This window comes from Dryobates pubescens, chromosome 16 (genome assembly GCF_014839835.1).
Source record: "Dryobates pubescens isolate bDryPub1 chromosome 16, bDryPub1.pri, whole genome shotgun sequence".
In the NCBI taxonomy this organism is placed as follows: domain Eukaryota; kingdom Metazoa; phylum Chordata; class Aves; order Piciformes; family Picidae; genus Dryobates; species Dryobates pubescens.
Window position 1 is genome coordinate 5549086 of NC_071627.1, and position 21825 is coordinate 5570910.

General features: G+C 60.0%; 1 protein-coding gene across 3 annotated transcripts in view; it reads left to right on the top strand.

Annotated features, from left to right (window-relative positions):
- The first annotated feature begins 11837 nt into the window (after positions 1-11837).
- Positions 11838-21825, top strand: part of PCDH1 (protocadherin 1) — an 89064-nt gene continuing 79076 nt past the window's right edge. For all 3 annotated transcript variants that reach the window (XR_008462646.1, XM_054168659.1, XM_054168660.1), the window contains exons 1-2: positions 11838-12009; positions 20077-20891. Coding sequence is in view for 2 of the 3 variants with exons in the window: in XM_054168659.1 (XP_054024634.1) it covers positions 11955-12009; positions 20077-20891 (870 nt within the window). In the remaining variant the exon portion in view is untranslated. The remainder of the gene's footprint in view (positions 12010-20076; positions 20892-21825) is intronic.

The window sequence follows — 21825 nt, forward strand, 5'->3', positions numbered from 1 at the left end:
CAGTCATGCCAAGAAGGGCAGGTCTGGTCTGGTCTCCTCTGCCCAGGCCTCCTCCTGCCTCCCTTAGACTGTGGCCAAAAGGCAGAACCTTGTGGGGAGAGCTCATGGCTGCCCCAACAGCCAACAGCTCCTGTTCTGAGGCTGTGGAAACCTCCTTGCATCGGTGCCTGCTCACAGGGAGTGTCTCCAGGGCTGGGCCACCTCTCAGCAAGCAGCAGGGGGCTGGCTGGGGACCGTGGGGCTCTAAGGGCAGCAGGACACGGGGGGCAGAGCAGGCTGGGCAGCAGATGTCCCAGAGGAGCTGAGGCCACCTCAGAAAGCAGCGGGCACCTGGTGGATGGAGCACAGCTGTGCTTCCAGAGAGCTCCCCTCCTCCTGCTCCTCTCCAGCCACTCCTCCCTTTGGGACAGCTTTGCCAGGCCCTCAGCAGCTCCTGCCCTAGGAACCCAGCAGTTCCTGCTCCTAGACCTGCACCCTCTCAGCTCCAGGGGGGCAGGGGTGAGGAGGCAGCAGAGGGGACCAAAAGGCTCTTCCCACACCTCACACAGAGCAGGGCTCACTGCTTCCTGCCCAGCACCCCTGATGCTGAGCTCCAGGAGCAGGGATTTGAGTCTGGAGGGGAATAAACAGAGTGCCAGAGGCAGGGAGTGGGGGAGAGGAGCAGGGGGGTGTGAGGGAGGCCACCACAACCCGAGTCCCTGCTGGGAACACGGTGCTGGGAACAGCAGGAGATGCTCCTTGGAGGTGGTTGCTAGCCTGGGCAAGCTGAGCATTCCCCAGAGTGCCTGGGAAGCTCTTCTGGAGTCTGAATCCCAGCACCATCCCCGAGCTCACTTTGCCAGCAGGGTTCCAGTTTGGGTTTCCACTGGAAGGGACCTCTGGGGCTGCAGAGGCCGGGTGGAGATTGGAGAACCCTCTCTCTGCCGAAGTCTCCTGGGCCCCGGGGCAAGGACTCGATTAAGCATTGCCTGGATAATCGCAGGGCGCTGCAGGCAGCCTGCTCCCAGAGCAGAGGGGAGGTGGCCCTTGGGCTGGGGGAGCTGGCTCACCCCAGCCCATTCACACTGCAGCCTGAGGGATGCTCCCTGCCGGCAGCCGCTCTGCCGGGTCACCTCCCGAGCAAACACAGATCTCAGCTCTTTAGCAAAGCCTGGGCAGGGCTGTGAGCCCACCAGCACCCTGAGGACAGCTCTGCCAACCTTCACCTGCATTCACCACCAGGGCACTGCCTTTCCATTCCAGGCCGAAGCTGCCTCTCTTCGGCTCCAGCCCTGCTCCTTGCACCCTGCCGTGGGATGTAATGGTCCCCCAGCGCCTTTCTCAGGTCGGGGGACGCAGGCCAGGTCCTCAAATCACCTGCCAATGTGCTGCTGAACGAGCATCACCTCATCAGGCCTGGCTTCCCACCCTGTGGTCAGGGCTGTGGTGCTCCTTTAGGCTCTCCTGGTGTTTCCCTGCCTTCCTCTGTGAGTGGGTTCCAGCCACAGCCCTCCAGGAGGCAGCTGTTTAGCAGCCTTCCTCCTTCAGACCCCCACACCAGGCTGCACTGGATTCCTGTTGGGCTATCTGTTCACTCTGACCTTCTACAGACAAATCCCAGAATCCCAGTGGGGGGTAGGAGTGGGAAGGGACCTCTGGAGCTCACCCAGCCCAAGCCCCCTGCCCCAGCAGGGCACCCACAGCACAATGCCCAGCAGCACAGTGCCCAGGGGGGTTGGAAGCTCTCCACACAAGGAGACTCCACAACCTCTCTGGGCAGCCTGCTCCAGGCCTCCAGCACCCTCACACCAAACAACTTTCTCCTCCTCCTCTCCACATGGAACCTCCTGGCTGCCAGTCTGTGCCCACTGCCCCTTGTGCTGTCCCTGGGCACCACTGAGCAGAGTCTGGCCCCAGCCTCTTGCCCCCCACAGCTCCTTTCTCTCTTGCTGAGCATTGCTCAGCTCCCCTCTGGGGCTGCTCTTCTGCAGGCTCAGCACCCCCAGGGCTCTCAGCCTTTGCTCCTCACAGAGCTGCTCCAGCCCCTCAGTAGCCTCTGCTGGACTCTCTTCAGCAGTTCCCTGTCCCTCTTGAACTGGGGAGCCCAGAACTAGACACAGCCCTCCAGCTGTGGCCTCACCAGGGCAGAGCAGATCTGGGGCAGATGTCCCTTAAACTGGTGGCCACACTCTTAACACCCTCCTGGAGAGCACTCTGCTGGCTCTGGAGGCAGGGATTTGTGGGGGGCTTGAGGTGGCCTCCTTGGCTGCTGGTTAAGAGGCAATGCTCAGCTCTCCACCTGCATGGCAGGTATTTGTGGGGGGCTTGAGGTGGCCTCCTTGGCTGCTGGTTAAGAGGCAATGCTCAGCTCTCCACCTGTGTGGCAGGGATTTGTGGGGGGCTTGAGGTGGCCTCCTTGGCTGCTGGTTAAGAGGCAATGCTCAGCTCTCCACCTGTGTGGCAGGGATTTGTGGGGGGCTTGAGGTGGCCTCCTTGGCTGCTGGTTAAGAGGCAATGCTCAGCTCTCCACCTGTGTGGCAGGGATTTGTGGGGGGCTTGAGGTGGCCTCCTTGGCTGCTGGTTAAGAGGCAATGCTCAGCTCTCCACCTGTGTGGCAGGGATTTGTGGGGGGCTTGAGGTGGCCTCCTTGGCTGCTGGTTAAGAGGCAATGCTCAGGTCTCCACCTGCATGGCAGGCAATTGTGGGGGTCATGAGGTGGCCTCCTTGGCTGCTGGTTAAGAGGCAATGCTCAGCTCTCCACCTGCGTGGCCGTGCCTGGAGCCACTGCTTCCCAAGATCTGCTCCGCAGCCTTCACTCCCAGCCGTAGCCTGGTGTCGATCTGCACTCTCCTGACCATCTCACCAGGTGATTCAGCAGGAAAGCCTCCTCCTCCTCCTCCCCTTTCTGCCTCATCACTCCCCGTGTCATCTTGCAGCTGTGGCAGCACAGATTTCCTTATCTTCATCCAGATCAGTGAGGAAAAGGCTTAATAGCCGTGGACGAAGAACAGGTCCCCGGGGGGAGGGAGGCAGGAGCAGCTCTGCTCACTGCTACCTCCCCATTAGCAGCTGCCTCTGAGATCTGCCAGGGAGGCAGGCTTAATCCATCTAATATGTGCCCTGTTAATTCCTCATAATGCAAGTTTTAATCAAAATGTCAGGTGGAAGTAAGTCAAATGCCTCCGAGAGATCCCAGTCTACTCTATCAACACAATTGCCTCGCTCTACCTGCCTGGTAATCCTGTCACAGAAAGACAACAGGGCTGTGTGACAAGCTCCACCACAGGGCCACCACCATGCTGGCTGCAGCTCTTCTTCCTGGGCACCTCCTAACAGCCTTTGTTTCTCAAACAAGGGATCCCAGGGAGCACCAAAACCCCATCAGAGAGCAGCCATACCCCACTGCAGGTCAGCAAACCCCACTGCTGAGCACCAAAAACCCTCTGGTGAGCACCAAAAACTAGCTAGAGACCAGCAATACCCCACTGCAGGTCAGCAAACCCCACTGCTGAGCACCAAAAACCCTCTGGTGAGTACCAAAAACTAGCTAGAGACCAGCAATACCCCACTGCAGGTCAGCAAACCCCACTGGGGAGCACCAAAAACCCTCTGGTGAGTACCAAAACCCCATCAGAGAGTAGCCATACCCCACTGCAGGTCAGCAAACCCCACTGGGGAGCACCAAAAACCCACTAGTGAACACCAAAAACTAGCTAGAGACCAGCAATACCCCACAGCAGGTCAGCAAACCCCACTGCTGAGCACCAAAAACCCCCTGGTGAACACCAAAAACTAGCTAGAGACCAGCAATACCCCACTGCAGGTCAGCAAACCCCACTGGGGAGCACCAAAAACCCTCTGGTGAGTACCAAAACCCCATCAGAGAGCAGCCATACCCCACTGCAGGTCAGCAAACCCCACTGGGGAGCACCAAAAACCCACTAGTGAACACCAAAAACTAGCTAGAGACCAGCAATACCCCACAGCAGGTCAGCAAACCCCACTGCTGGGCACCAAAAACCCACTGGTGAGTCCCAAAACCCCACCAGAGAGCAGCCATACCCCACTGCAGGTCAGCAATCCCCACTGGTGAGCACCAAAAACCCTCTGGTGAACACCAAAACCCCACCAGAGAGCAGCCATACCCCACTGCAAGTCATCAAACCCCTCTGTTGAACACCAAAGCCCTACCAGAGACCAGCAATAGCCCACTGCAGGTCAGCAAACCCCACTGGTGAGCACCAAAACACCTCCAGAGACCAGCAGTACCCCACTGCAGGTCATCAAACCTCACTGTTGAACACCAAAGCCCTACCAGAGACCAGCAATACCCCACTGAAGATTAGTCAGCCCCCACTGGCAAGCAGCAAGCCCCCCTGGGCAAGTCCTTCCCCCCCTTCTCCTGGCTTCCATCCACGTTTCCTCCTTGGTGAGGTGGGGGTTGGTCTCCTCTCCCTAGTAGCAGGTGACAGGATGAGAGGAAAAGGCCTCAGGCTGTGCCAGGTTTAGGTGGGATATCAGAAGAAGCTTCTTGACTGGAAGGGTTCTCAAAGCCTGGCCCAGGCTGCCCAGGGGGGTGGTGGAAACCCCATCCCTGGAGGTGTTTCCAAGAGGCAGAGCTGTGGTGCTGAGGGCCATGGTTGAGCACCAGGCTTGGTAGGGTGAGAGGTGTCCCTGTTGATGGCAGGGGGGTTGCACAGATGAGCCTTGAAGTCCCTTCCAACCCAAACCATTCCATGATTCCATGGAGAAACACTGGAACAAGCTGCCCAGAGATGTGGTGGAGGCCTCATCCCTGGAGATATTCAAGGTCAGACTTGATGTGGCTCTGAGCAACAAAGTTGGTGAGGGGTTTGGAACATAAGCCCTACGAGGAGAGGCTGAGGGAGCTGGGGTTGCTTAGCCTGCAGAAGAGGAGACTCAGGGGTGACCTTATTACTCTCTACAACTACCTGAAGGGAGGTTGTAGACAGACGGATGTTGGTCTCTTCTCCCAGGCAAGCAGTACCAGAACAAGAGGACACAGTCTCAGGCTGCGCCAGGGGAGGTTCAGGCTGGATGTTAGGAAAAAGTTCTATACAGAAAGAGTGATTGCACATTGGAATGGGCTGCCTGGGGAGGTGGTGGAGTCGCCATCACTGGAGGTTTTCAGGAGAAGACTTGATGGGGTGCTTGGTGCTGTGGGTTAGTTGCTTGGGCGGTGTTGGATTGGTTGATGGGTTGGACGTGATGATCTTGAAGCTCTCTTCCAACCTGGTTTATTCTATGTATTCTATGATCCAGTTGGAGATGTCCCTGCTGACTGCAGAGGGGTTGGACAAGCTGAGCTTGGAGGGTCCCTTCCAACCTGAGTGAGAGGATGGTTGGACTGCATGAGCTCGAAGGCCTTTTCCAACCTGAATGCTTCTGTGAAGCTCTGCTTCTTGAGGAAGGGGATGAGCTTCCAAGATTGGACAATGCTCAACCCTAAGTGCCATAGAATTCCTGGGATCACAGAACTGTCAGGGTTGGAAGGGGACCTCAAGGCTCAGCCAGTTCCCTGCCATGGGCAGGGACACCTCACACTACAGCAGGTTGCTCACAGCCACATCCAGCCTGGCTGCAAACACCTCCAGGCATGAGGCTGCCACCACCTCCCTGGGCAAGCTGTGCCAGTGTCCATGCCAGGAGGAGCTCCCAGGATGGAGCCCTGAGAGGGGAGGTGAGCTGAGCGCCACGGGGGGACCCGAGCTCCGCGGGAGGAGGACCTGAGCTCTGCTCTGGGGCTTCCCTGGCTTGCAGGATCTTTCCTCCTCCGTCACCACGAAGGCCAGGGCCGGAGCTGCGCTCGCAGCAGCCCACAGGAGCTGCCTCTGTTGTCTTATTTTTGTTATTTTTGAGAGGATATTTTAGCAGCCAGCACATTCCCTTCCTGTTGCCATGGCAGCCGTGACAGGGGTTATATACCGTGAGAAAAATAGCAAAATTAATGAGTGAGGGAAAGTGCAGCCCAGAGAAAAACAAGGGGAGGGAGAGGGGGGGGGGGGGAAAGAGTTAAAAATGGGAATCAAGGAGGGGGGGGGGGGGGGGGAGGAAGGGAAGCTCCCCAAGAATTCTCCAGCCAGCAGCTCATGGGCAAGAGCAGGCAGCACCCAGCCGCCCTCCATCCCGGTGAGGAGGTCTCATGGCCGAACGCAGCTCCCAGCTCATCATCCCAAAGGGTGGAATCACAGAATGGGAAGGGTTAGGATGGGAGATCTGGAGATCCAGTGGGTCAAGAGAGGTGATGTGTCCTCTTTACTCTGCCCTGCTGAGACCCCACCTCGAATGCTGCCTCCAGTTCTGGTGTCCCCAGCAGAAGAGGGACACAGAGATGTTGGAGTGGGTCCAGAGGAAGCCACAAGGATGATCCAAGGGCTGGAGCAGCTCTGCTGTGAGGACAGGCTGAGGGAGCTGGGGGTGTTCAGCCTGGAGAAGAGAAGACTCCAGGGGGACCTTAGAGCTGTGTTCCAATAGCTGAAGGGATCCTACAGGAAGGCTGCAGAGGGACTTTTCCTGAGGGTGTCTAGAGACAGGCCAAGGGGGAATGGTTTGAAGCTGAGGGAGAGCAGGGTTTTAGACTGGAGCTGAGGAAGAAGTTCTTCACTTTGAGGGTGGTGAGACTCTGGAGCAGGCTGCCCAGGGAGGCTGTGGATGTCCCCTCCTTGGACATGTTCAAGGCCAGGTTGGATGAGGCCTTCAGCAACCAAGTCTACTTGAGAGGTGTCCCTGTCTGTATCAGGGAGGTTGGAGTGGATGACCTCTAAGGTCGCTTCCAACCTGAGCCATTCTATTATTCTATGCTTCTATGCCCACCCAGTCCAACCCTCCTGCCAAGGCAGGTTCAGCTAGAGAAGGTCACACAGCAACAGGTCACGCAGCAGGCAGGTTTTGAATCTCTCCAGAGATGGAGACTCTACCACCTCTCTGAGCAGTCTGTTCCAGTGCTCCAGCACCCTTAAGTTAAAGAAGTTAGAGTCACAGAATCACAGAATCATGGAATCACAGAACCATAGACTCATGGAATCAGAGAACCACAGAATCATAGAAGCACAGAAGAATAGAATGGAATGGAATGGAATGGAATGGAATGGAATGGAATGGAATGGAATGGAATGGAATAGAATAGAATAGAATAGAATAGAATGGAATGGAATGGAATGGAATGGAATGGAATGGAATGGAATGGAATGGAATTGAATTGAATTAACCAGGTTGGAAGAGACCTTCGAGATCATGGAGTCCAACTTATCACCCAGCACCACCTAATCAACTCAACCATGGCACCAAGTGCCTCATCCAGTCCCTTCCTAAACACCTCCAGGGATGGTGACTCCACCACCTCCCTGGGCAGCACATTCCAATGGCCAATCTCTCTTTCTATGAAGAACTTCTTCCTCACCTCCAGCCTAAACCTCCCCTGGCACAGCTTGAGACTGTGTCTTCTTGTTCTGGTGCTGCTTGCCTGGAAGAAGAGACCAATCCCCTCGTGGCTACAAGCTCCCTTCAGGTAGCTGTAGAGAGCAAGAAGGTCTGCCCTGAGCCTCCTCTTCTCCAGGCTAAGCAACCCCAGCTCCCTCAGCCTCTCCTCCCAGGGCTGTGCTCCAGACCCCTCCCCAGCTTTGTTGCCCTTCTCTGGACACCTTCCAGCAGCTCAACCTCTTTCCTGAACTGAGGGGCCCAGAATCACAGAATCATGGAATCATGGAGTCATAGAATCATAGAGTCATGGAACCATAGAATCACAGAATCATGGAACCACAGAATCACAGAACCATAGCATCATAGAGTCATTGAATCACAGAATCATGGAATCACAGAACCATAGAATCATAGAGTCATTGAATCATAGAATCATAGAATCACAGAACCACAGAACCATAGAGTCATTGAATCACAGAATCATGGAACCACAGAATCACAGAATCATAGAGTCATAGAATCATAGAGTCATAACATCATAGAATCATAGAGTCATAAAATCATAGACTCATAGAACCACAGAACCACAGAATCACAGAATGGTTTGTCTTGGAAGCGACCTCCAAGGGTCATCCAGTCCAACCCGTTCTGCAGTCAGCAGGGGCATCCTCAACTAAACCTCCTCCTCCTGTTTAGATAGAACTTCTTAGGGTCAACTTTAGCACTGTACCAGGCCAAGGCTTCCCAACCTCTTCACCCAGCCAGCCTGCAGCCCTTGCTTGTGCGTTGGGCACACGGAGGAGCCGCTCTTTGCCCCTGTGCTCATTTCCTGCCTGATGTCTGGCTGATTTTTGTCTCTGTGTGTGTGGTTTAGGGGTTGGCTTTTTTTTGGGGAGGGGTGGGTAGGGGTTTTTTTTTTTTGCCTTTTAATTGTAGAAACAAGCAAGTTGTGAGAACATCTGTGTTATTAGCATTTTTGCTGCCCAAATCTGTGCTGCTGCTGCTTTCTCCCCGCCGAGCCCAGAGCTGATGAGAAGAGAGAACAGAAGAAGGCTTTGAACTGCTGGCAGCAGACGGCAGCCAGGTTGCTGCGTGTGTGCGTGGTGGGGAAGAGGAGGGAGGGTTTGGGGGGGTGTTATTTATTCTCTTGTAAGGTTCATTTGCTCTCCATGTTTCCCTTTCTTCTCCCTTTCCCAGAGATTTAGCTAGATGCTCTCCCCTCGCTGGCTTTGTTCTTCTGTCGAGGCCCCACCAGCCCCACGGAGCAGCTCCCTCCGTGTGACGCCAAAGCATCCCGGTACGGGGTGCCCTCCGCCCCGGGGGGACCCGCGGCATCTCCACCTCTGCCAGCACTGGGGCAGGTGGGTGGGAAGGATCTCGATGGGCTTCGTGAAACCGATGGCTCCTCGTCGCTTTGACTGCTCCTGCTGCCTGGGAAATGGTGAAGACAAGGTAAGAAGTGGTGACTCACACTGCGACGCCCCAGCAGCGGGAGGACGGCGAATGGTAATGCCAGGATCAACCTCTCCCTGCTGTCAGAGGGCAAGGAGCGCTCTGGGAGGAGCCTGCTCACCTTCAAAGGCAGCGGGCAAGAGGAGGAAGGTAAGGACAGACCAATCCTTGGCATGCCTGTCCGGGCGCAAGGTCCCAGCAGCTCGCCTGTCCCTTCAAGTGCTGCTTAGCCAGGCAGCTCCTCTGGGCTGCAGAGAGCTGGCTTCTGAAAGCAGGGGCACTTTATCCCCCCCGCCCATGCCCTTAAAGCCTGGACCTGCCTCTCAGAAACGTGTCTGAGCAGAGGCTGCAGACAGCAGGTCACAGAATCAGAACATTCCTTTGGTTGGAAAAGCCTTTTAAGATCATGGAGTCCAACCACTCTCTGACTCGACCAAGGCTGGGGCTAAACCGTGGCCCTCAGCACCACAGCTATGCCTCTTGGAAACACCTCCAGGGATGGGGATTCCACCACCTCCCTGGGAAGCCTGGGCCAGGCTTTGAGAACCCTTTCAGTGAAGGAGTTTGTTCTAATGCCCAACCTAAACTTCCCCCGGGGCAACTTGAGGCCATTTCCTCTTGTCCTATCACTTGTTACTAGGGAGACGAGACCGACCCCCACCTGCCACCAGCCTCCTTTCAGGGAGCTGCAGGCAGCAATGAGGTCTCCTCTCAGACTCTTCTCCAGAACAAACAATCCCAATCTGTTGTTCCTCCCCAGCCCTGTTCTCCAGATCAGCTTCATTGCCCTTCTCTGGACCTGCTCCAGCCTCTCAATGCCCTTCTTGGAGTGAGGGCCCCAGAACTGAATGTGCTGCTCAAGGTGAGCACAGGATTCCCCACAAGCTGGTGGCATCCAGGAAATCAGGTGCCTACTCCCTGCCTCCTGACTATTGATTCCCTGTGCCTCTTGTGTAACAGAAACCTTTGGCCACCCATGATCCCTTCACTGCTCCACAGCCAGCCTTGGGTCCAACAGGGTCATTTCCTGGCTTCTTGCCTTTGCCACAGCTCTCCAGCCCAGCCAGGGGGGCTGCCAGTGGCTGATGAATCGAATCTCACCTTGTCTCTAAGGGGTTTTGCTCCCTCACTTACTCCACATCCCTGCCTCACTCTCTATCAGCAGGGGAAACCCTGGCAAACTCCAGAGCCCCACTCCCTGCCCTTCCACGGTGGGCTTTGACCTTCCCTGGCTTCTGCCTGCTAAACTGGCTTCTGAGAATGGACACCCAGGGGAAAAAAACAGGACACACAGCTGACATGGCTGCAGGAGCAGAGCTGGCCCCGACAGAGGGAAATCTTGGAGGAAAGCAGAGTTTTCCACCCAGAAGGGGATGGCTCTCCAGCCCCTCACTCCTGTCCAGCAAGGGGAAGCCCTGCCAGAGGCTCAGCACATATCTCGGCGCGGGGAAAGCAGGTTGATTCGGGCTGAGAAGGAGCCGGGGTTGCTCCGAGCGGGCCGAGGTAGCCTCTAGATGGTGCAGTCACCGCAGCCGAGCTGAGCATGTGTGCGGCGAGAGCCGAGCTGCTGCGCAACAGGTTGGCGTAGCTCAGCTGGAAGTGATGCTCCCATCCTCACGCCACGGCCAAGCAGAAAGGGCTTCCCAGCATCCTGCCGGGAAATCGGCGCCGCAACCAGCCGAGAAGATGAGCTGCTGCGTGGTCGGGGGGCCCTGCAAGCACAAGGAGGCGCCTGGTCCCGCGAGGGTGCCCAAAGCCACCCCGGCAGCTCCATCGGAGAGCGCCTGGGGCCTCTGGCAGTGCCAGGCTGCAGACCCAGCCCGCTGGCAGGGCCCCGCGGCTCTGCTGGCGGGGTCGGGGAGGCCAGCAGAGGCCTCGAGGGATGGAGCACGGTGTCCTCGGGCCACCCGGGATTTGCTTTCACCCATCCGAGGTCTCATGGGGCCCGGCAGGCAAGTGAGGACACGGCTGAGAAGGTGCCACAAGGGCAGCCAGGAGCTCCTGGGTGCTTGCAGGAGCTGGTGGGTGCTGTCTGCTCCCTGACACCCAGCCGTGAAACCGTGAGTCACCAAGGTGTGACGGCAGGGGACAGTGGCTGTGCCAGGCGCCCCCTCCCCCCCACCTCCCCCAGCCTTGCAGCTTGCTGGGAACCCTGCTCAGTTGCGGCCGGGGGGAGGAGGGGATGGTGGGCACAGCCCCCTCGGGGGGCTCGTTTCCCAGGGAGGGTGAGCTCCTTTTGGCACACGGGGGGCATCGCCCGGCCGAGCCCCTTTGCCTGGGTCTGGGGGGAGGGGAATGCTGAGTGGAAAAATAAATGAATAAATAAATAAGGGGGGGAGGGGGGGTTTAAAAGGGACCCACACATGAGCGAAGGGGTCCCCGCAGTGAGGGGGTCTCCGCAGTGAGGGGGTCCCGGAGGGGGAGCTACGGGAACACATAGACCCGGCACTCTCCCCGTTCCGCAGCACCACGGGGCCTGGCGCGGTGCCCGCAAGCGCGGAGCAGGGGTGGTGGTGGTGGGGGGCGCCAGGAAGGGCTGGTGGCTCTGTCCCGGTAGCCGATGTCCCCCGGTTGGTGTCGGTTTGGGCTCGGGATGCGATCAGGAGGCGGGAGCTCCACCTTCCCGTGGCGGCGGCGAGAGGCGGAGGCAGGCGGGGAGGGAGGTGGTGGTGGCTGGGGAGGGAGCGGGAGGGGGGGGTGGTGGAAAAGGGGCCGTGCCTGCGCTGCGCTTCCCCTGCACATCCTCACACACACCGAGGGACGGAGGCGGGCACGGACCGAGCTGCCCACCGGGGCTGCCGCCAGCCCTGCCGCCGCTGCCGCCGCCGCTCCGCCGGAGCCGCCGCAGCCCCGGCCCCGGGGGGAGGGGGGCGGTTCCCACCGGACTTCTTTGGGGGTTTGGGGTTGTTTTTTTTTTTCCTTCATTTTTTTTTTCCCGCCCCCTCCTCCCTTTTTTAATTTTTTTTTTTTTAATTTATCTGATTTTCCACCCGTGGATAAGATCCGAGAGGAGCCGGGAGGGTGGTGGCTGTGGTTTGGGCTGGGGGGGTGCTGAGAAGCCCGGTCCCGGCGGGGAGGAGGCGATGCAGACGCCGCTGGAGCAGCGCGCAAAGGGAGCGCAACGCCGGCCGCATCCAAGTAAGAGCTGCGGCAGGGCCGGCAGCCCCCGCCCGCGGCCGCGGAGGGGTGCGGAGTGCTGCGGAGAGCCGTGGGATACCCCGGGAAGGGAGCGCGGAGCCGGGTGGTGGAGGGAACGCCGCTGGCGAACGTTCCGCTGCCTTCCGCGGCTCGCCGCGTAGCGTTACGCGGGTGGCGGCAGAGGGGTGCGGAGCTCCGCGGGCAGCGGGGGTGAGTGGGTGGGTGGCTCCCGGTTGCTGATTCCCGGCTCCCGGTTAAAGCCGGTGCCAGCCGGTGCTGCCACTTGTTGTGCGGCGCGGAGCGGGGCCAGCCGCGGGCCGCGGAGGGTGGGTGATGCGGGGTGGCCGTGGGGGTGCAGTCGCGGCCGTAGGGTGGCTTTAGGTGTCTGTGTGTTCCCACCCCCCCCGCCTTCTCCAGCTCCCAGCCCTGGGTGGGTGCGCCCGGGGTGTGAGCGCAGCTCGGGGTGCGCTGGTGCGTGGGAGCGAGAGAAGTTGCGGGTGGGTGGTGGGTGCTGGGAGGAGCGGGGTGAAGGGGTCTGGCAGCTTGCGGAGGTGGAGGGGTCTCTGCGGGGGTAGGGGGAGATCTGGAGCCGTGGGGTACAGCAGTGGTGTACTGGTCGCGGAGTGGCTTGCGGCGGTGTGCGGGAGCTGGGTGCGTGGGGGTGGTGTTGGGGGTGTTAGAGGAGAGGGGAGAGTGTGGCAGCGCGGGCGGGGGGGCGTCGTGCGTGGAACAAATCCCTGTTTTGCTGCCTGTGCTGGGAGTGGGGAAGCAGGTGCTGGGAGGGTGGTTTGCTGCGGGTGTTTGTGTGTGCGGGGCTGTGTGTGTGCGGGGCTGTGTGTGTGCGCGGGGCTCTGTGTGTGTGCGGGGTTGGTGTGCGGGGCTGTGCGTTTGAGGCTGTGTGTTTGAGGTTGTGTGTGGGGCTGTGTGTGCAGGGTTTGTGTGTGCGGGATTGAGTGTTGGAGGTTGTGTGTGCGGGGTTTGCGTGCGCGGGATTGAGTGTTGGAGGTTGTGTGTGCGGGGTTTGTGTGTGCGGGATTGAGTGTTGGAGGTTGTGTGTGCGGGGTTTGTGTGTGCGGGATTGAGTGTTGGAGGTTGTGTGTGCGGGGTTTGCGTGTGCGGGATTGAGTGTTGGAGGTTGTGTGTGCGGGGTTTGCGTGTGCGGGATTGAGTGTTGGAGGTTGTGTGTGCGGGGCTGTGTGTGCGCGGGGCTGCGTGTGAGATTGTGTGTGTGTGCGGGGCTGCGTGTGCGGGGTTTGTATATGCGGGGCTGTGTGTGTGCGGGGCTGTGTGTGTATGGGGGCTGTGTGCGCGGGGTTGTGTGTGCGAAGCTGTGTGTGTGGGTTTGGAGCGTGCGGGGTTATATGTGTGTGCGGGGCTGTGTGTGAATTTTTGCGTGGGCTGTGTGGGGAGGGCAGGCTGTGAGGGGTTGTGTGTGTATGTACGGGGCTGTGTGTGCGGGGTCGTGTTTGTGCGGGGTTCTGTGTGTGTGCGCAGCTATGTGTGCGGGGCTCTGTGTGTGTGTGCGAGGGGCTGTGTGTGTGTGCGGGGTTGTGTGCGGGGCTCTGTGTGTGTGTGTGAGGGGCTGCGTGTGTGAGCGGGGTTGTGTGCGGGGCTCTGTATATGTGTGTGAGGGGCTGCGTGTGTGTGCGGGGTTGTGTGCGGGGCTCTGTGTGTGCGGGGTTCTGCGTGTGTCCACATGTGTGTGCGGGGCTGCGTGTGTGCGGGAGGCACCGGCTCTTTCCGCGGGGCTCCCCGCGGAGCGGCAGAGCCGGGTTATCCCTGCCCGCTGACGGCTGCGGGGAGCCTCAGCCCGGGGAGCTCCAGCCCGGGCAGCCCCTGCTGTGGGGAGCTGAGCTCGGCCTCCATCCGCTCCTCTCAGCCGGTGGGACTGGGGACAGCCGGGAGCTGCAGCCATTAGGGTAGGGGGGGTCCCTTATCCCCTCCTCCCCAAGGCCTCCCCAGCCCCCCCCCAGGCTGCAATCCCGGGGGAAAGCCGCTCCCGCTGCCGCCGGCTCCCTGCGGCCCTCCCGGGATCTTTCAGGCTAGCGACATTTTTGCCTTCTCCCGGGTCCTTCCTCCAGGCTGGGGTGGTGGCAGAAGGGGGGCTGGAGCTCGCAGGATGCTGGAGAGGCTGTGGGGGACACCCCCAGGGGTGGGAGGATTGCGGGGGGACTGCCGCCCTGGGGAAGCTCTGACAGGTTCCCTGGCTGCTGGTGTTGGGAACGATGTGGAGAAGGAGGCAGGAGGAGGAAAGGGATTCAGGCTTCACCCGGTTTCCACCAGCCTGCCGCTCCTAGGTGGTGATATTGCAGTTAAGCTGCTCACGAGCGAGTGGGGGGTCCCCATGCTGGGGTGCTCAGTTTGGGGGCGCTTCGGCCCAGCCTGCGTTCAATGCTGAGGGGCCGCAGAGGAAGCAGAGGAGCTGAAGGAAACCCTGGGAACTGCCCCCGTCCCTCAGAATGCCCAGAATTCAGCCCATCTATGCCTTCCGTGGAGGAGTGGACATCAGCGGCCGTTTTTGCGGCCAGCGGGGTCCTCGATGCCAGCCCCACGCACGGACGGGAGCTGCTGGAGCCCTGCTTGGAGGTTTTGCCGCTCGCTCGGATCTCGCTCCGAGCTCCCAGCGTCAGAGCAGAGCTTGGCTTGGGGGGATGAGGGGGTGGGGTGTCTGTGTGTGTGTGGGGGGTTGTGTTGGGGATTAGGGACTTGTGCGCTCAGTGCAAGGGTTGGGATGGACTTGCAAAGCATGGCTCCGAGCCACGCAATCAGCCGCTGGGGGAAGCGAAGAAGAGGGGTGGACTTCGGTGCCCGTTCCCGGAGCGGTTGCTGCCTTCCTGTGGAACGGGGCCAAAAAAGGCTGTGTGGGAATCACAAGGGGAGCGCAGGGCTTTTTCCAGCAGTTGCTTCGCTTCTCAGCGTTTTATAACCTCTGTCTCATTACGGGTTTTTGGGGGGGGGGGGGAGGGAAGCTCCTTTTCTAGGAGGGGAAAGCAGCCGAATTGGGGTAGGATTTTTGCATGCCACCGTCCTCCCCGAGCTTCCCAGTCATGCATTAAGCAGCGTGACTAACGCCTCTCTCATGTGGTTCCTGTCTCCCTCACACTCTTCCCCGTAGGGAGAATTCTCTGTGTGAGGAGGAATAGTTCTTTTGGGAGGGGTTTCTCTATTATTATTATTATTTTTTTGAAGCACCCTTGTGCCTTCTGCCAGCAGGTCGGAAAGGGGGAAAAACAACCCCCAACCGCACAACAAAAGAAAGGCGAAGGCAAAAAGGTGCCTGGCACCAAGGAAGAAAGTGTGGGATGGTCCTTAGATCCCATGGGAAAATAGCCCGATGCCTTTTGCTGGCCCCTGGGAAGCCTCCCGTCGGCTCCTGCACCGACGTGCTTTTCCCGGCTGGTGGAGGCTTCCTCCTCCTCTTCCTCCTCCCCCTCCTCCCCCTCACGCCCAGCTCTGGGCTCTCACGTCTGCGCTGTGTCATCGGCACCCCGAGGCGCCCGGCAGGATTCCTTCACCCGGTGAACCCTGCACACCCTCTTGCCACCCCTGGCAGGCTGGTGGGTCCTGATTACACCCCCAGCCCCTCTCTTCTCTCCAGCCTCCCTGCTTCGGAGGTTCCCTCTGCCTGCCTGCAGGGCTGGGGCTCGGTTTCAGGCTCCAGCCTCTTTTTTGTTGTGTTGTTGGGTTGGGGGGTTTTTTTGAGCGGAAAGCATGGGTGCTGTGCAGCAGCCTTGGGTGAGTCCAGGTTGGCACAGTGCTTGCAGCTCCTGGGGCCCTCCCTGCTGGCTCACTCAGAGCCATGTGAGGCATCACCCCATGTTGGGACTCTCACCTTTACCTGAGATCTTTCACCTCACGCCAAGGCTTAGTCAGGACGGAGCTACGTCACCAGCAGCCAGGGCCCAGCCTAGTGCAAACAGCCTTGTGCAAACAGCGTGGTGGTGGCGGCGGTGCAGGTGCCTCTCCCAGCTGCCACATCCTCTGGAACTCCCTTCCCAGCAGTGACTCTCTGCTCTGCCCCTTCCCCAGAGAAGGGCCACGAGGAAGTGGCCAATGTGAACCAGTGAGCACTTGCAGCCCAGAAAGCCAGCCACATCCTGGGCTGCAGCAAGAGAAGTGTGGCCAGCAGGGGAGGGAGAGGATTCTGCCCCTCTGCTCTGCTGAGTCTCCCACCTGGAGCACTGTGTCCAGTCCTGGAGCCCCTAGTACAGGAAGCATCTGGAGGTGCTGGAAGGTGTCCAGAGAAGGGCCACGAGGAGGAGCAGAGGGCTGGAGCTGCTCTGCTCTGGAGACAGACTGAGAGAGTTGGGGTTGTGCAGGCTGGAGAGGAGAAGGCTCCCAGGAGACCTTCTTGTGGCCTTGCAGGATCTGCAGGGGGCTTCAAGAAAGCTGGGGAGGGACTTTGGAGGGTGTCAGGGAGGGATAGGACTGGGGGGATGGAGCAAAAGTAGAAGTGGGGAGATTGAGATTGGATGTGAGGAAGAAGTTGTTCCCCATGAGGGTGGTGAGAGACTGGCACAGGTTGCCCAGGTGGCAGCCTCATGCCTGGAGGTTTTTGCAGCCAGGCTGGATGTGGCTGTGAGCAACCTGCTGCAGTGTGAGGTGTCCCTGCCCATGGCAGGGGGGTTGGAACTGGCTGAGCCTTGAGGTCCCCTCCAACCCTGATGATTCTCCGATTCTTCTCATCCTCACCATGCCAAGGGTGAGGAGGAAGTGGTGAAGCCCAGTGTGGGTTTGGCTGCACCACAGGGGCAGGTGGGGGGGGGTGAAGCGGGGGTTTGATGTGAGTGTGCCCCATGCCTATGTGCCCCTTAGTGGGGTGACGTCACCCAGCAGCAGGCAGCTGGTGGCAGCAGGGCCATGCTGCCCTCCTGGCACCGGCACACCCCTTGCTCGGGGCACTCACATGTGCCCGGTGCAGGCAGGCAAACTCCTGCCTGCTGCACAGCATCTCCTGCTGCGGGCATGGCTGTGCCCCTGGCAGGGCACACACATGCCTGGGGCACACCTGCGCACCCCTGCAGTGCACATGCGTGTGGCACAGCCCTGCCCACCCTGCCAGGGCACACACACACACACATGTGTGGCACAGCCCTGCCCACCCTGCCAGGGCACACACACACACACATGTGTGGCACAGCCCTGCCCACCCTGCCAGGGCACACACACACACACATGTGTGGCACAGCGCTGCCCACCCTGCCAGGGCACACACACACACACGTGTGGCACGGCCCTGCTCACCATGCCAGGGCACATACATGTGTGGCACAGCCCTGCCCACCCTGCCAGGGCACACACACACACATGTGTGGCACGGCCCTGCTCACCATGCCAGGGCACATACATGTGTGGCACACTCGTAGCGCTGCCAGGGCACACACATATGCACGTGTGTGGCATGCTTGCATCCCCCGCCAGCATGCACCTGCATGGCACAGCTCCCCATCCCACAGCACACACACACACGTGCCAGCCCACCCCTGCCAGCCCACCCCAGCGTGGTCCCACTCTGGGTGCCCACACAGGCACACAGAGCAGCCCCACGCGTGTGCACCGACACATGTGGCAGGGCTCTGCCTGCAGTGAGGTGTAGAGGCCTGGAGGTTCTGCTCAGCTTCTTACCTCCTCCACCCTCAAGCCCTGTGCAGGGGTGGCAGAGTGGATCTGGCACTTGGGGACAGGGTTCAGTGGCCCTGGTGGCCTGTGCTTGGTGGTTAGACTCGATGATCTTGGAGGTCCTTCTGCAAGTGAAACGATTCTGTGATTCTACGTCTTGCTTGGCTCTTGCTGTCCTCCTGGGGACCTACAGCTCGGGGGGCTCTGCACCCAGCGCTGCTCTGGAGGCCCATGTGTGTGCTCAACAAGGGGGAGATGCCTCTGCTCTGCAGGGAGGATGCTTGCAGGATGAGGGAGCAGAGCCAGGCCGAGCTCTGGGACCATAGCTTCGTCTCCAGGAGCAGCTCAGATGTATTCTCACCTGCAGAGGGGGAGCTCCTCTTTCCTGTACCACCAATGAGGGACAGGAGGGGTGGAGGGCCTAGGAACTGCTGGCTTGCAGGAAACCCCAGGGTGGATGGGGCAGGATGCTCCACTTGTTGGAGGTCTGATGATGGAGCAACCAGGAATGCAGCACTTGCCGTGAGGCACCGTGGAGGGGAGATGGTGGCGAAGCGTGCCTAGGCTGGGTGCAGGCTATGGGGAGAGGGAGAGCTGGGCGTGATGAGATCCTCCTTGCTGTGGGACTGCTGATGTGAGGGCATGGAGCCACTGGGAGTTCTGGGTGCTGCTGAGCTGGGCTGCACCCCTGCCTGCTCACCAGTGGGATGAAGCTGTGTGGGTGCCCCTGGACCTCGGAGGAGGAAGCTGTGATCCCAGAAGGGGTAGCAGGAATGGAGGTGCTCAAGAAAGGTGTGGCCATGGCACCTGGGGATGTGGCTTAGTGGCCTTGGTGATTGGTTGGTCAGTTGGTGGTGGGAACTTGATAATCCCAGAGGGGGTTTTGATAATCCCAGAAGGCTTTCCTGTGATGGAGAAGCTGGTGGCCAAGCACAGCAGCAGGAAGGGGCATGTGTCCTGGCACAGGAGAAGCCCTTCTCAGTGGGGCTGGCTGGTGTGTGTGTGCCCTCTGCAGCGTGTGCCTGCTGGGAGGAGGTTTGCAGTGCTGGGTCTGCAATGCAGGGTGGGCAGCAAGCTCACTGCCTCTGCTGCAGGGACCACCACGCTGGCACCAGGGTGGGCACCCAGTGTTGGCGTGCACTGTCCCAGTCTGGAGTGGGAGCGGGTGGGAAGGAGCAGTGTGGCTGCAGTGTGCCAAGGGAGCCGGCTTGGCTGGCACAGAGTGGGGGGTTGCCTGGTGACAGTGCAGCGAGGGGAAATGCTGTGCCCACCGCCACAGGGTGCTAGGGCTGTGCAGTGGGGGCAGCTGGGGGTATTAATTGCTGGGCTGCAATGCAGGGTGGGCAGCGGCCCTGTGCTCCTCTCTGGGCCCCTCTTCCTGCCAGGGGTACAGGTGGATGGCAGTGCCCCATGAGCAATGCAGGATGGGTGATGCGCAGGGCTCCTGCATCCCTGCAGTGCCAGCTGGCTGGCTGGGTGGTGCCTTCTCATCTCCTAGTGCCAGGCTGGCAGTGCTGCCGTATTGGCAGTGTGGCTGTGTCCCTGCTGTGGCAGTGCCCTGTGTCCCTGCAGTGATGGTTGGGTGATGTTCCTGCAGTGCAGGCAGTGCCCTGAATCTCTGCAGAGGTGGATAGGAGGTATCTCTGTAACCTGGCAGTGCCCAGTGACCCTGCAGTGATAGCTGGGTGGCATCCCTGCAGTGCCCTATGTCCCTGCAGTGCTGGACAGGCGACATGCCTATAGTTTCCCATGTTCTTGCAGTGCTGAATTTCCTGCATCCTGCAGTGCCAGGTGGGTGCCAGCCCCACATCCCTGCAGTGCCCCATCTCCCTGCAGTGCCAGGTGGGTGCCAGCCCCACATCCCTCTGCAGAGCAGGCAGAGCCCCTGCCCCTGTTTCTGGAGCTCCGGCAGAAGGGTGCAGTGCCCAGTGTCCCTGCCATGCCCGGCAGGCAGTGCCCTGGCAGTGGCTGGCACACAATGCCCCTGTGTTTCCCTGGTGAGAAGCTGTCTCCGAGGCTGGCCGGCTCCCATCGGGTTGCTGGCAGCGCCCTGCCGGTGCTGCCTCCTTGGGTCTAATTACAGTCTGTGGCCTGGTGGTGACAGGAGGGTGGACAGTGGCAGGAGTGGCTTCCTGCAAGCAACAGGAAGCCAGGGCTGAGGTTTCAATGCCAGGGTTGCTTGCTGGGGCAGGGCGTTGCAGGAACTTCCCAAGCCAAGAGCAGTTCCTCCCCAGGCACTTGCTTGAGGAGGATGCCAGGAGACCAGGGCTGGGGCCAGCTCTGCCAGGAGAGCTCCTGGAACCCATTTCCTTCTCCTCTGGGACCATACCCAGCCCTGCGTGCCACGGGGAGCGTGCCCCAAAGCACACCCAAGAGGAATTAGGCCGGGGTGGAGCAGTCCTGAGGACCCAGGGTTGCCTAATCTCCGCTGTCTGTGTCTCCTTGCAGCTCCCCTGCAGCGCAGGATGAAGCCTCTGGCATCCTGCCTGGGCCTGTGGCTCCTCTTCCAGCTCCCTGCCCTGGGCTCCGGGACACGTGCGGTCTACAAGGTGCGGGAGGAGCAGCCTCCCAACACCCTCATAGGGAGCCTGGCCTCCGACTACGGCCTCCCAGACGTGGGGCACCTCTACAAGCTGGAGGTGGGGGCCCCGTACCTCCGCGTGGACGGCAAGACCGGGGACATCTACACCACGGAGACCTCCATCGACAGGGAGAGCCTGCGGGAGTGCCAGCACCTGCTGCCCGGCCAGCCCTGCTACCTGGAGTTCGAGGTCTCCATCACCGACCTGATCCTGACCAGCGGCCCGCGCCTGCTGGAGGGGCAGATCGAGGTGTTGGACATCAACGACAACACCCCCAACTTCGCCTCGCCCGTGCTCACCCTCTCCATCCCCGAGAACACCAACGTCGGGACGCTCTTCCCCATCCCCGTGGCCACGGACCGCGACTCGGGCGCCAACGGCGTCGCCTCCTACGAGCTGACGGCCGGGCCGGAGGCGCAGGAGCTCTTCGGGCTGCAGGTGGCGGAGGATCAGGACGAGAAGCAGCCTCAGCTGATCGTCATGGGCAACCTGGACAGGGAGCAGTGGGACTCCTATGACCTGACCATCAAGGTGCAGGACGGGGGCAACCCGCCGCGGGCCAGCAGCGCCCTGCTGCGCATCACCATCCTGGACATGAACGACAACGCCCCCAAGTTCGAGAAGGCTCTCTACGAGGCTGAGCTCTCTGAAAACAGCCCCGTGGGGCACTCTGTCCTCCAGGTGAGCCTCAGGTCTTTCTTCTCCCCTGCTCCTCTCCTAGAATCAAGTCATAGAGTTGTTTCGTGGAGTCACAGAATTGTCAGGGCTGGAAGGGACCTCAAGGCTCAGCCAGTTCCACCCTGCCCTGCCATGGCCAGGGACACCTCCCACTACAGCAGGTTGCTCACAGCCACATCCAGCCTGGCTGCAAACACCTCCAGGCAGGAGGCTTCCACAACCTCCCTGGGCAACCTGTGCCAGGCTCTCACCACCATCATGGGGAAGAATTTCTCCCCCACATCCAATCTGAATCTTCCCATTTCTAGTTTTGTTCCATGCCCCCCAGTCCTATCACTCCCTGACACCCCAAAAAGTCCCTCCCCAGCTTTCTTGTAGGCCTCCTCCAGATCCTGCAAGGCCACAAGAAGGTCTCCTGGAAGCCTTCTCTTCTCCAGACTGAACAGCCCCAACCCTCTCAGTCTCAGTTTCAGTTGGAAAGGGCCTCTATGGTTATCAAGTCCAACCATCAGCCTAAGACCACCACTTCTCCTGCCTGGCTGCAGCAGGGGCAGCCTGGGGAGCCTTTATATGGCCGCTTGCTGCCAAGGTTCTTCAAGGGAGGGGAGAGCCTAGAAGGGCTGCCAGCCACAGGAGCTCATAGTGTCACTCAGGGCTGCTGGACAGGCAGGTGTCTGGGATGTCTCAACTGCTAAAATGAGCTTGGAAGGGACAAGCAGGAAGGTGCAGCCTCAGTGGAGGCTGCAGGCCACGACCACGGGGCAGCAGCAGGGCTGGTGAGGGTGTGGGAGCAAAGCTCTGGGTTATGGGGAGGTCTGGGACCCAAGGTCCACAGGGAGCCTGGCTTCATGCCAGGCTTCATGCCAGGCTGGTCTGAATGCTGCCCGCAGACAAGACATAGACCCTTTCATAAGCTGCATTCCCTTGGCCACTCCAT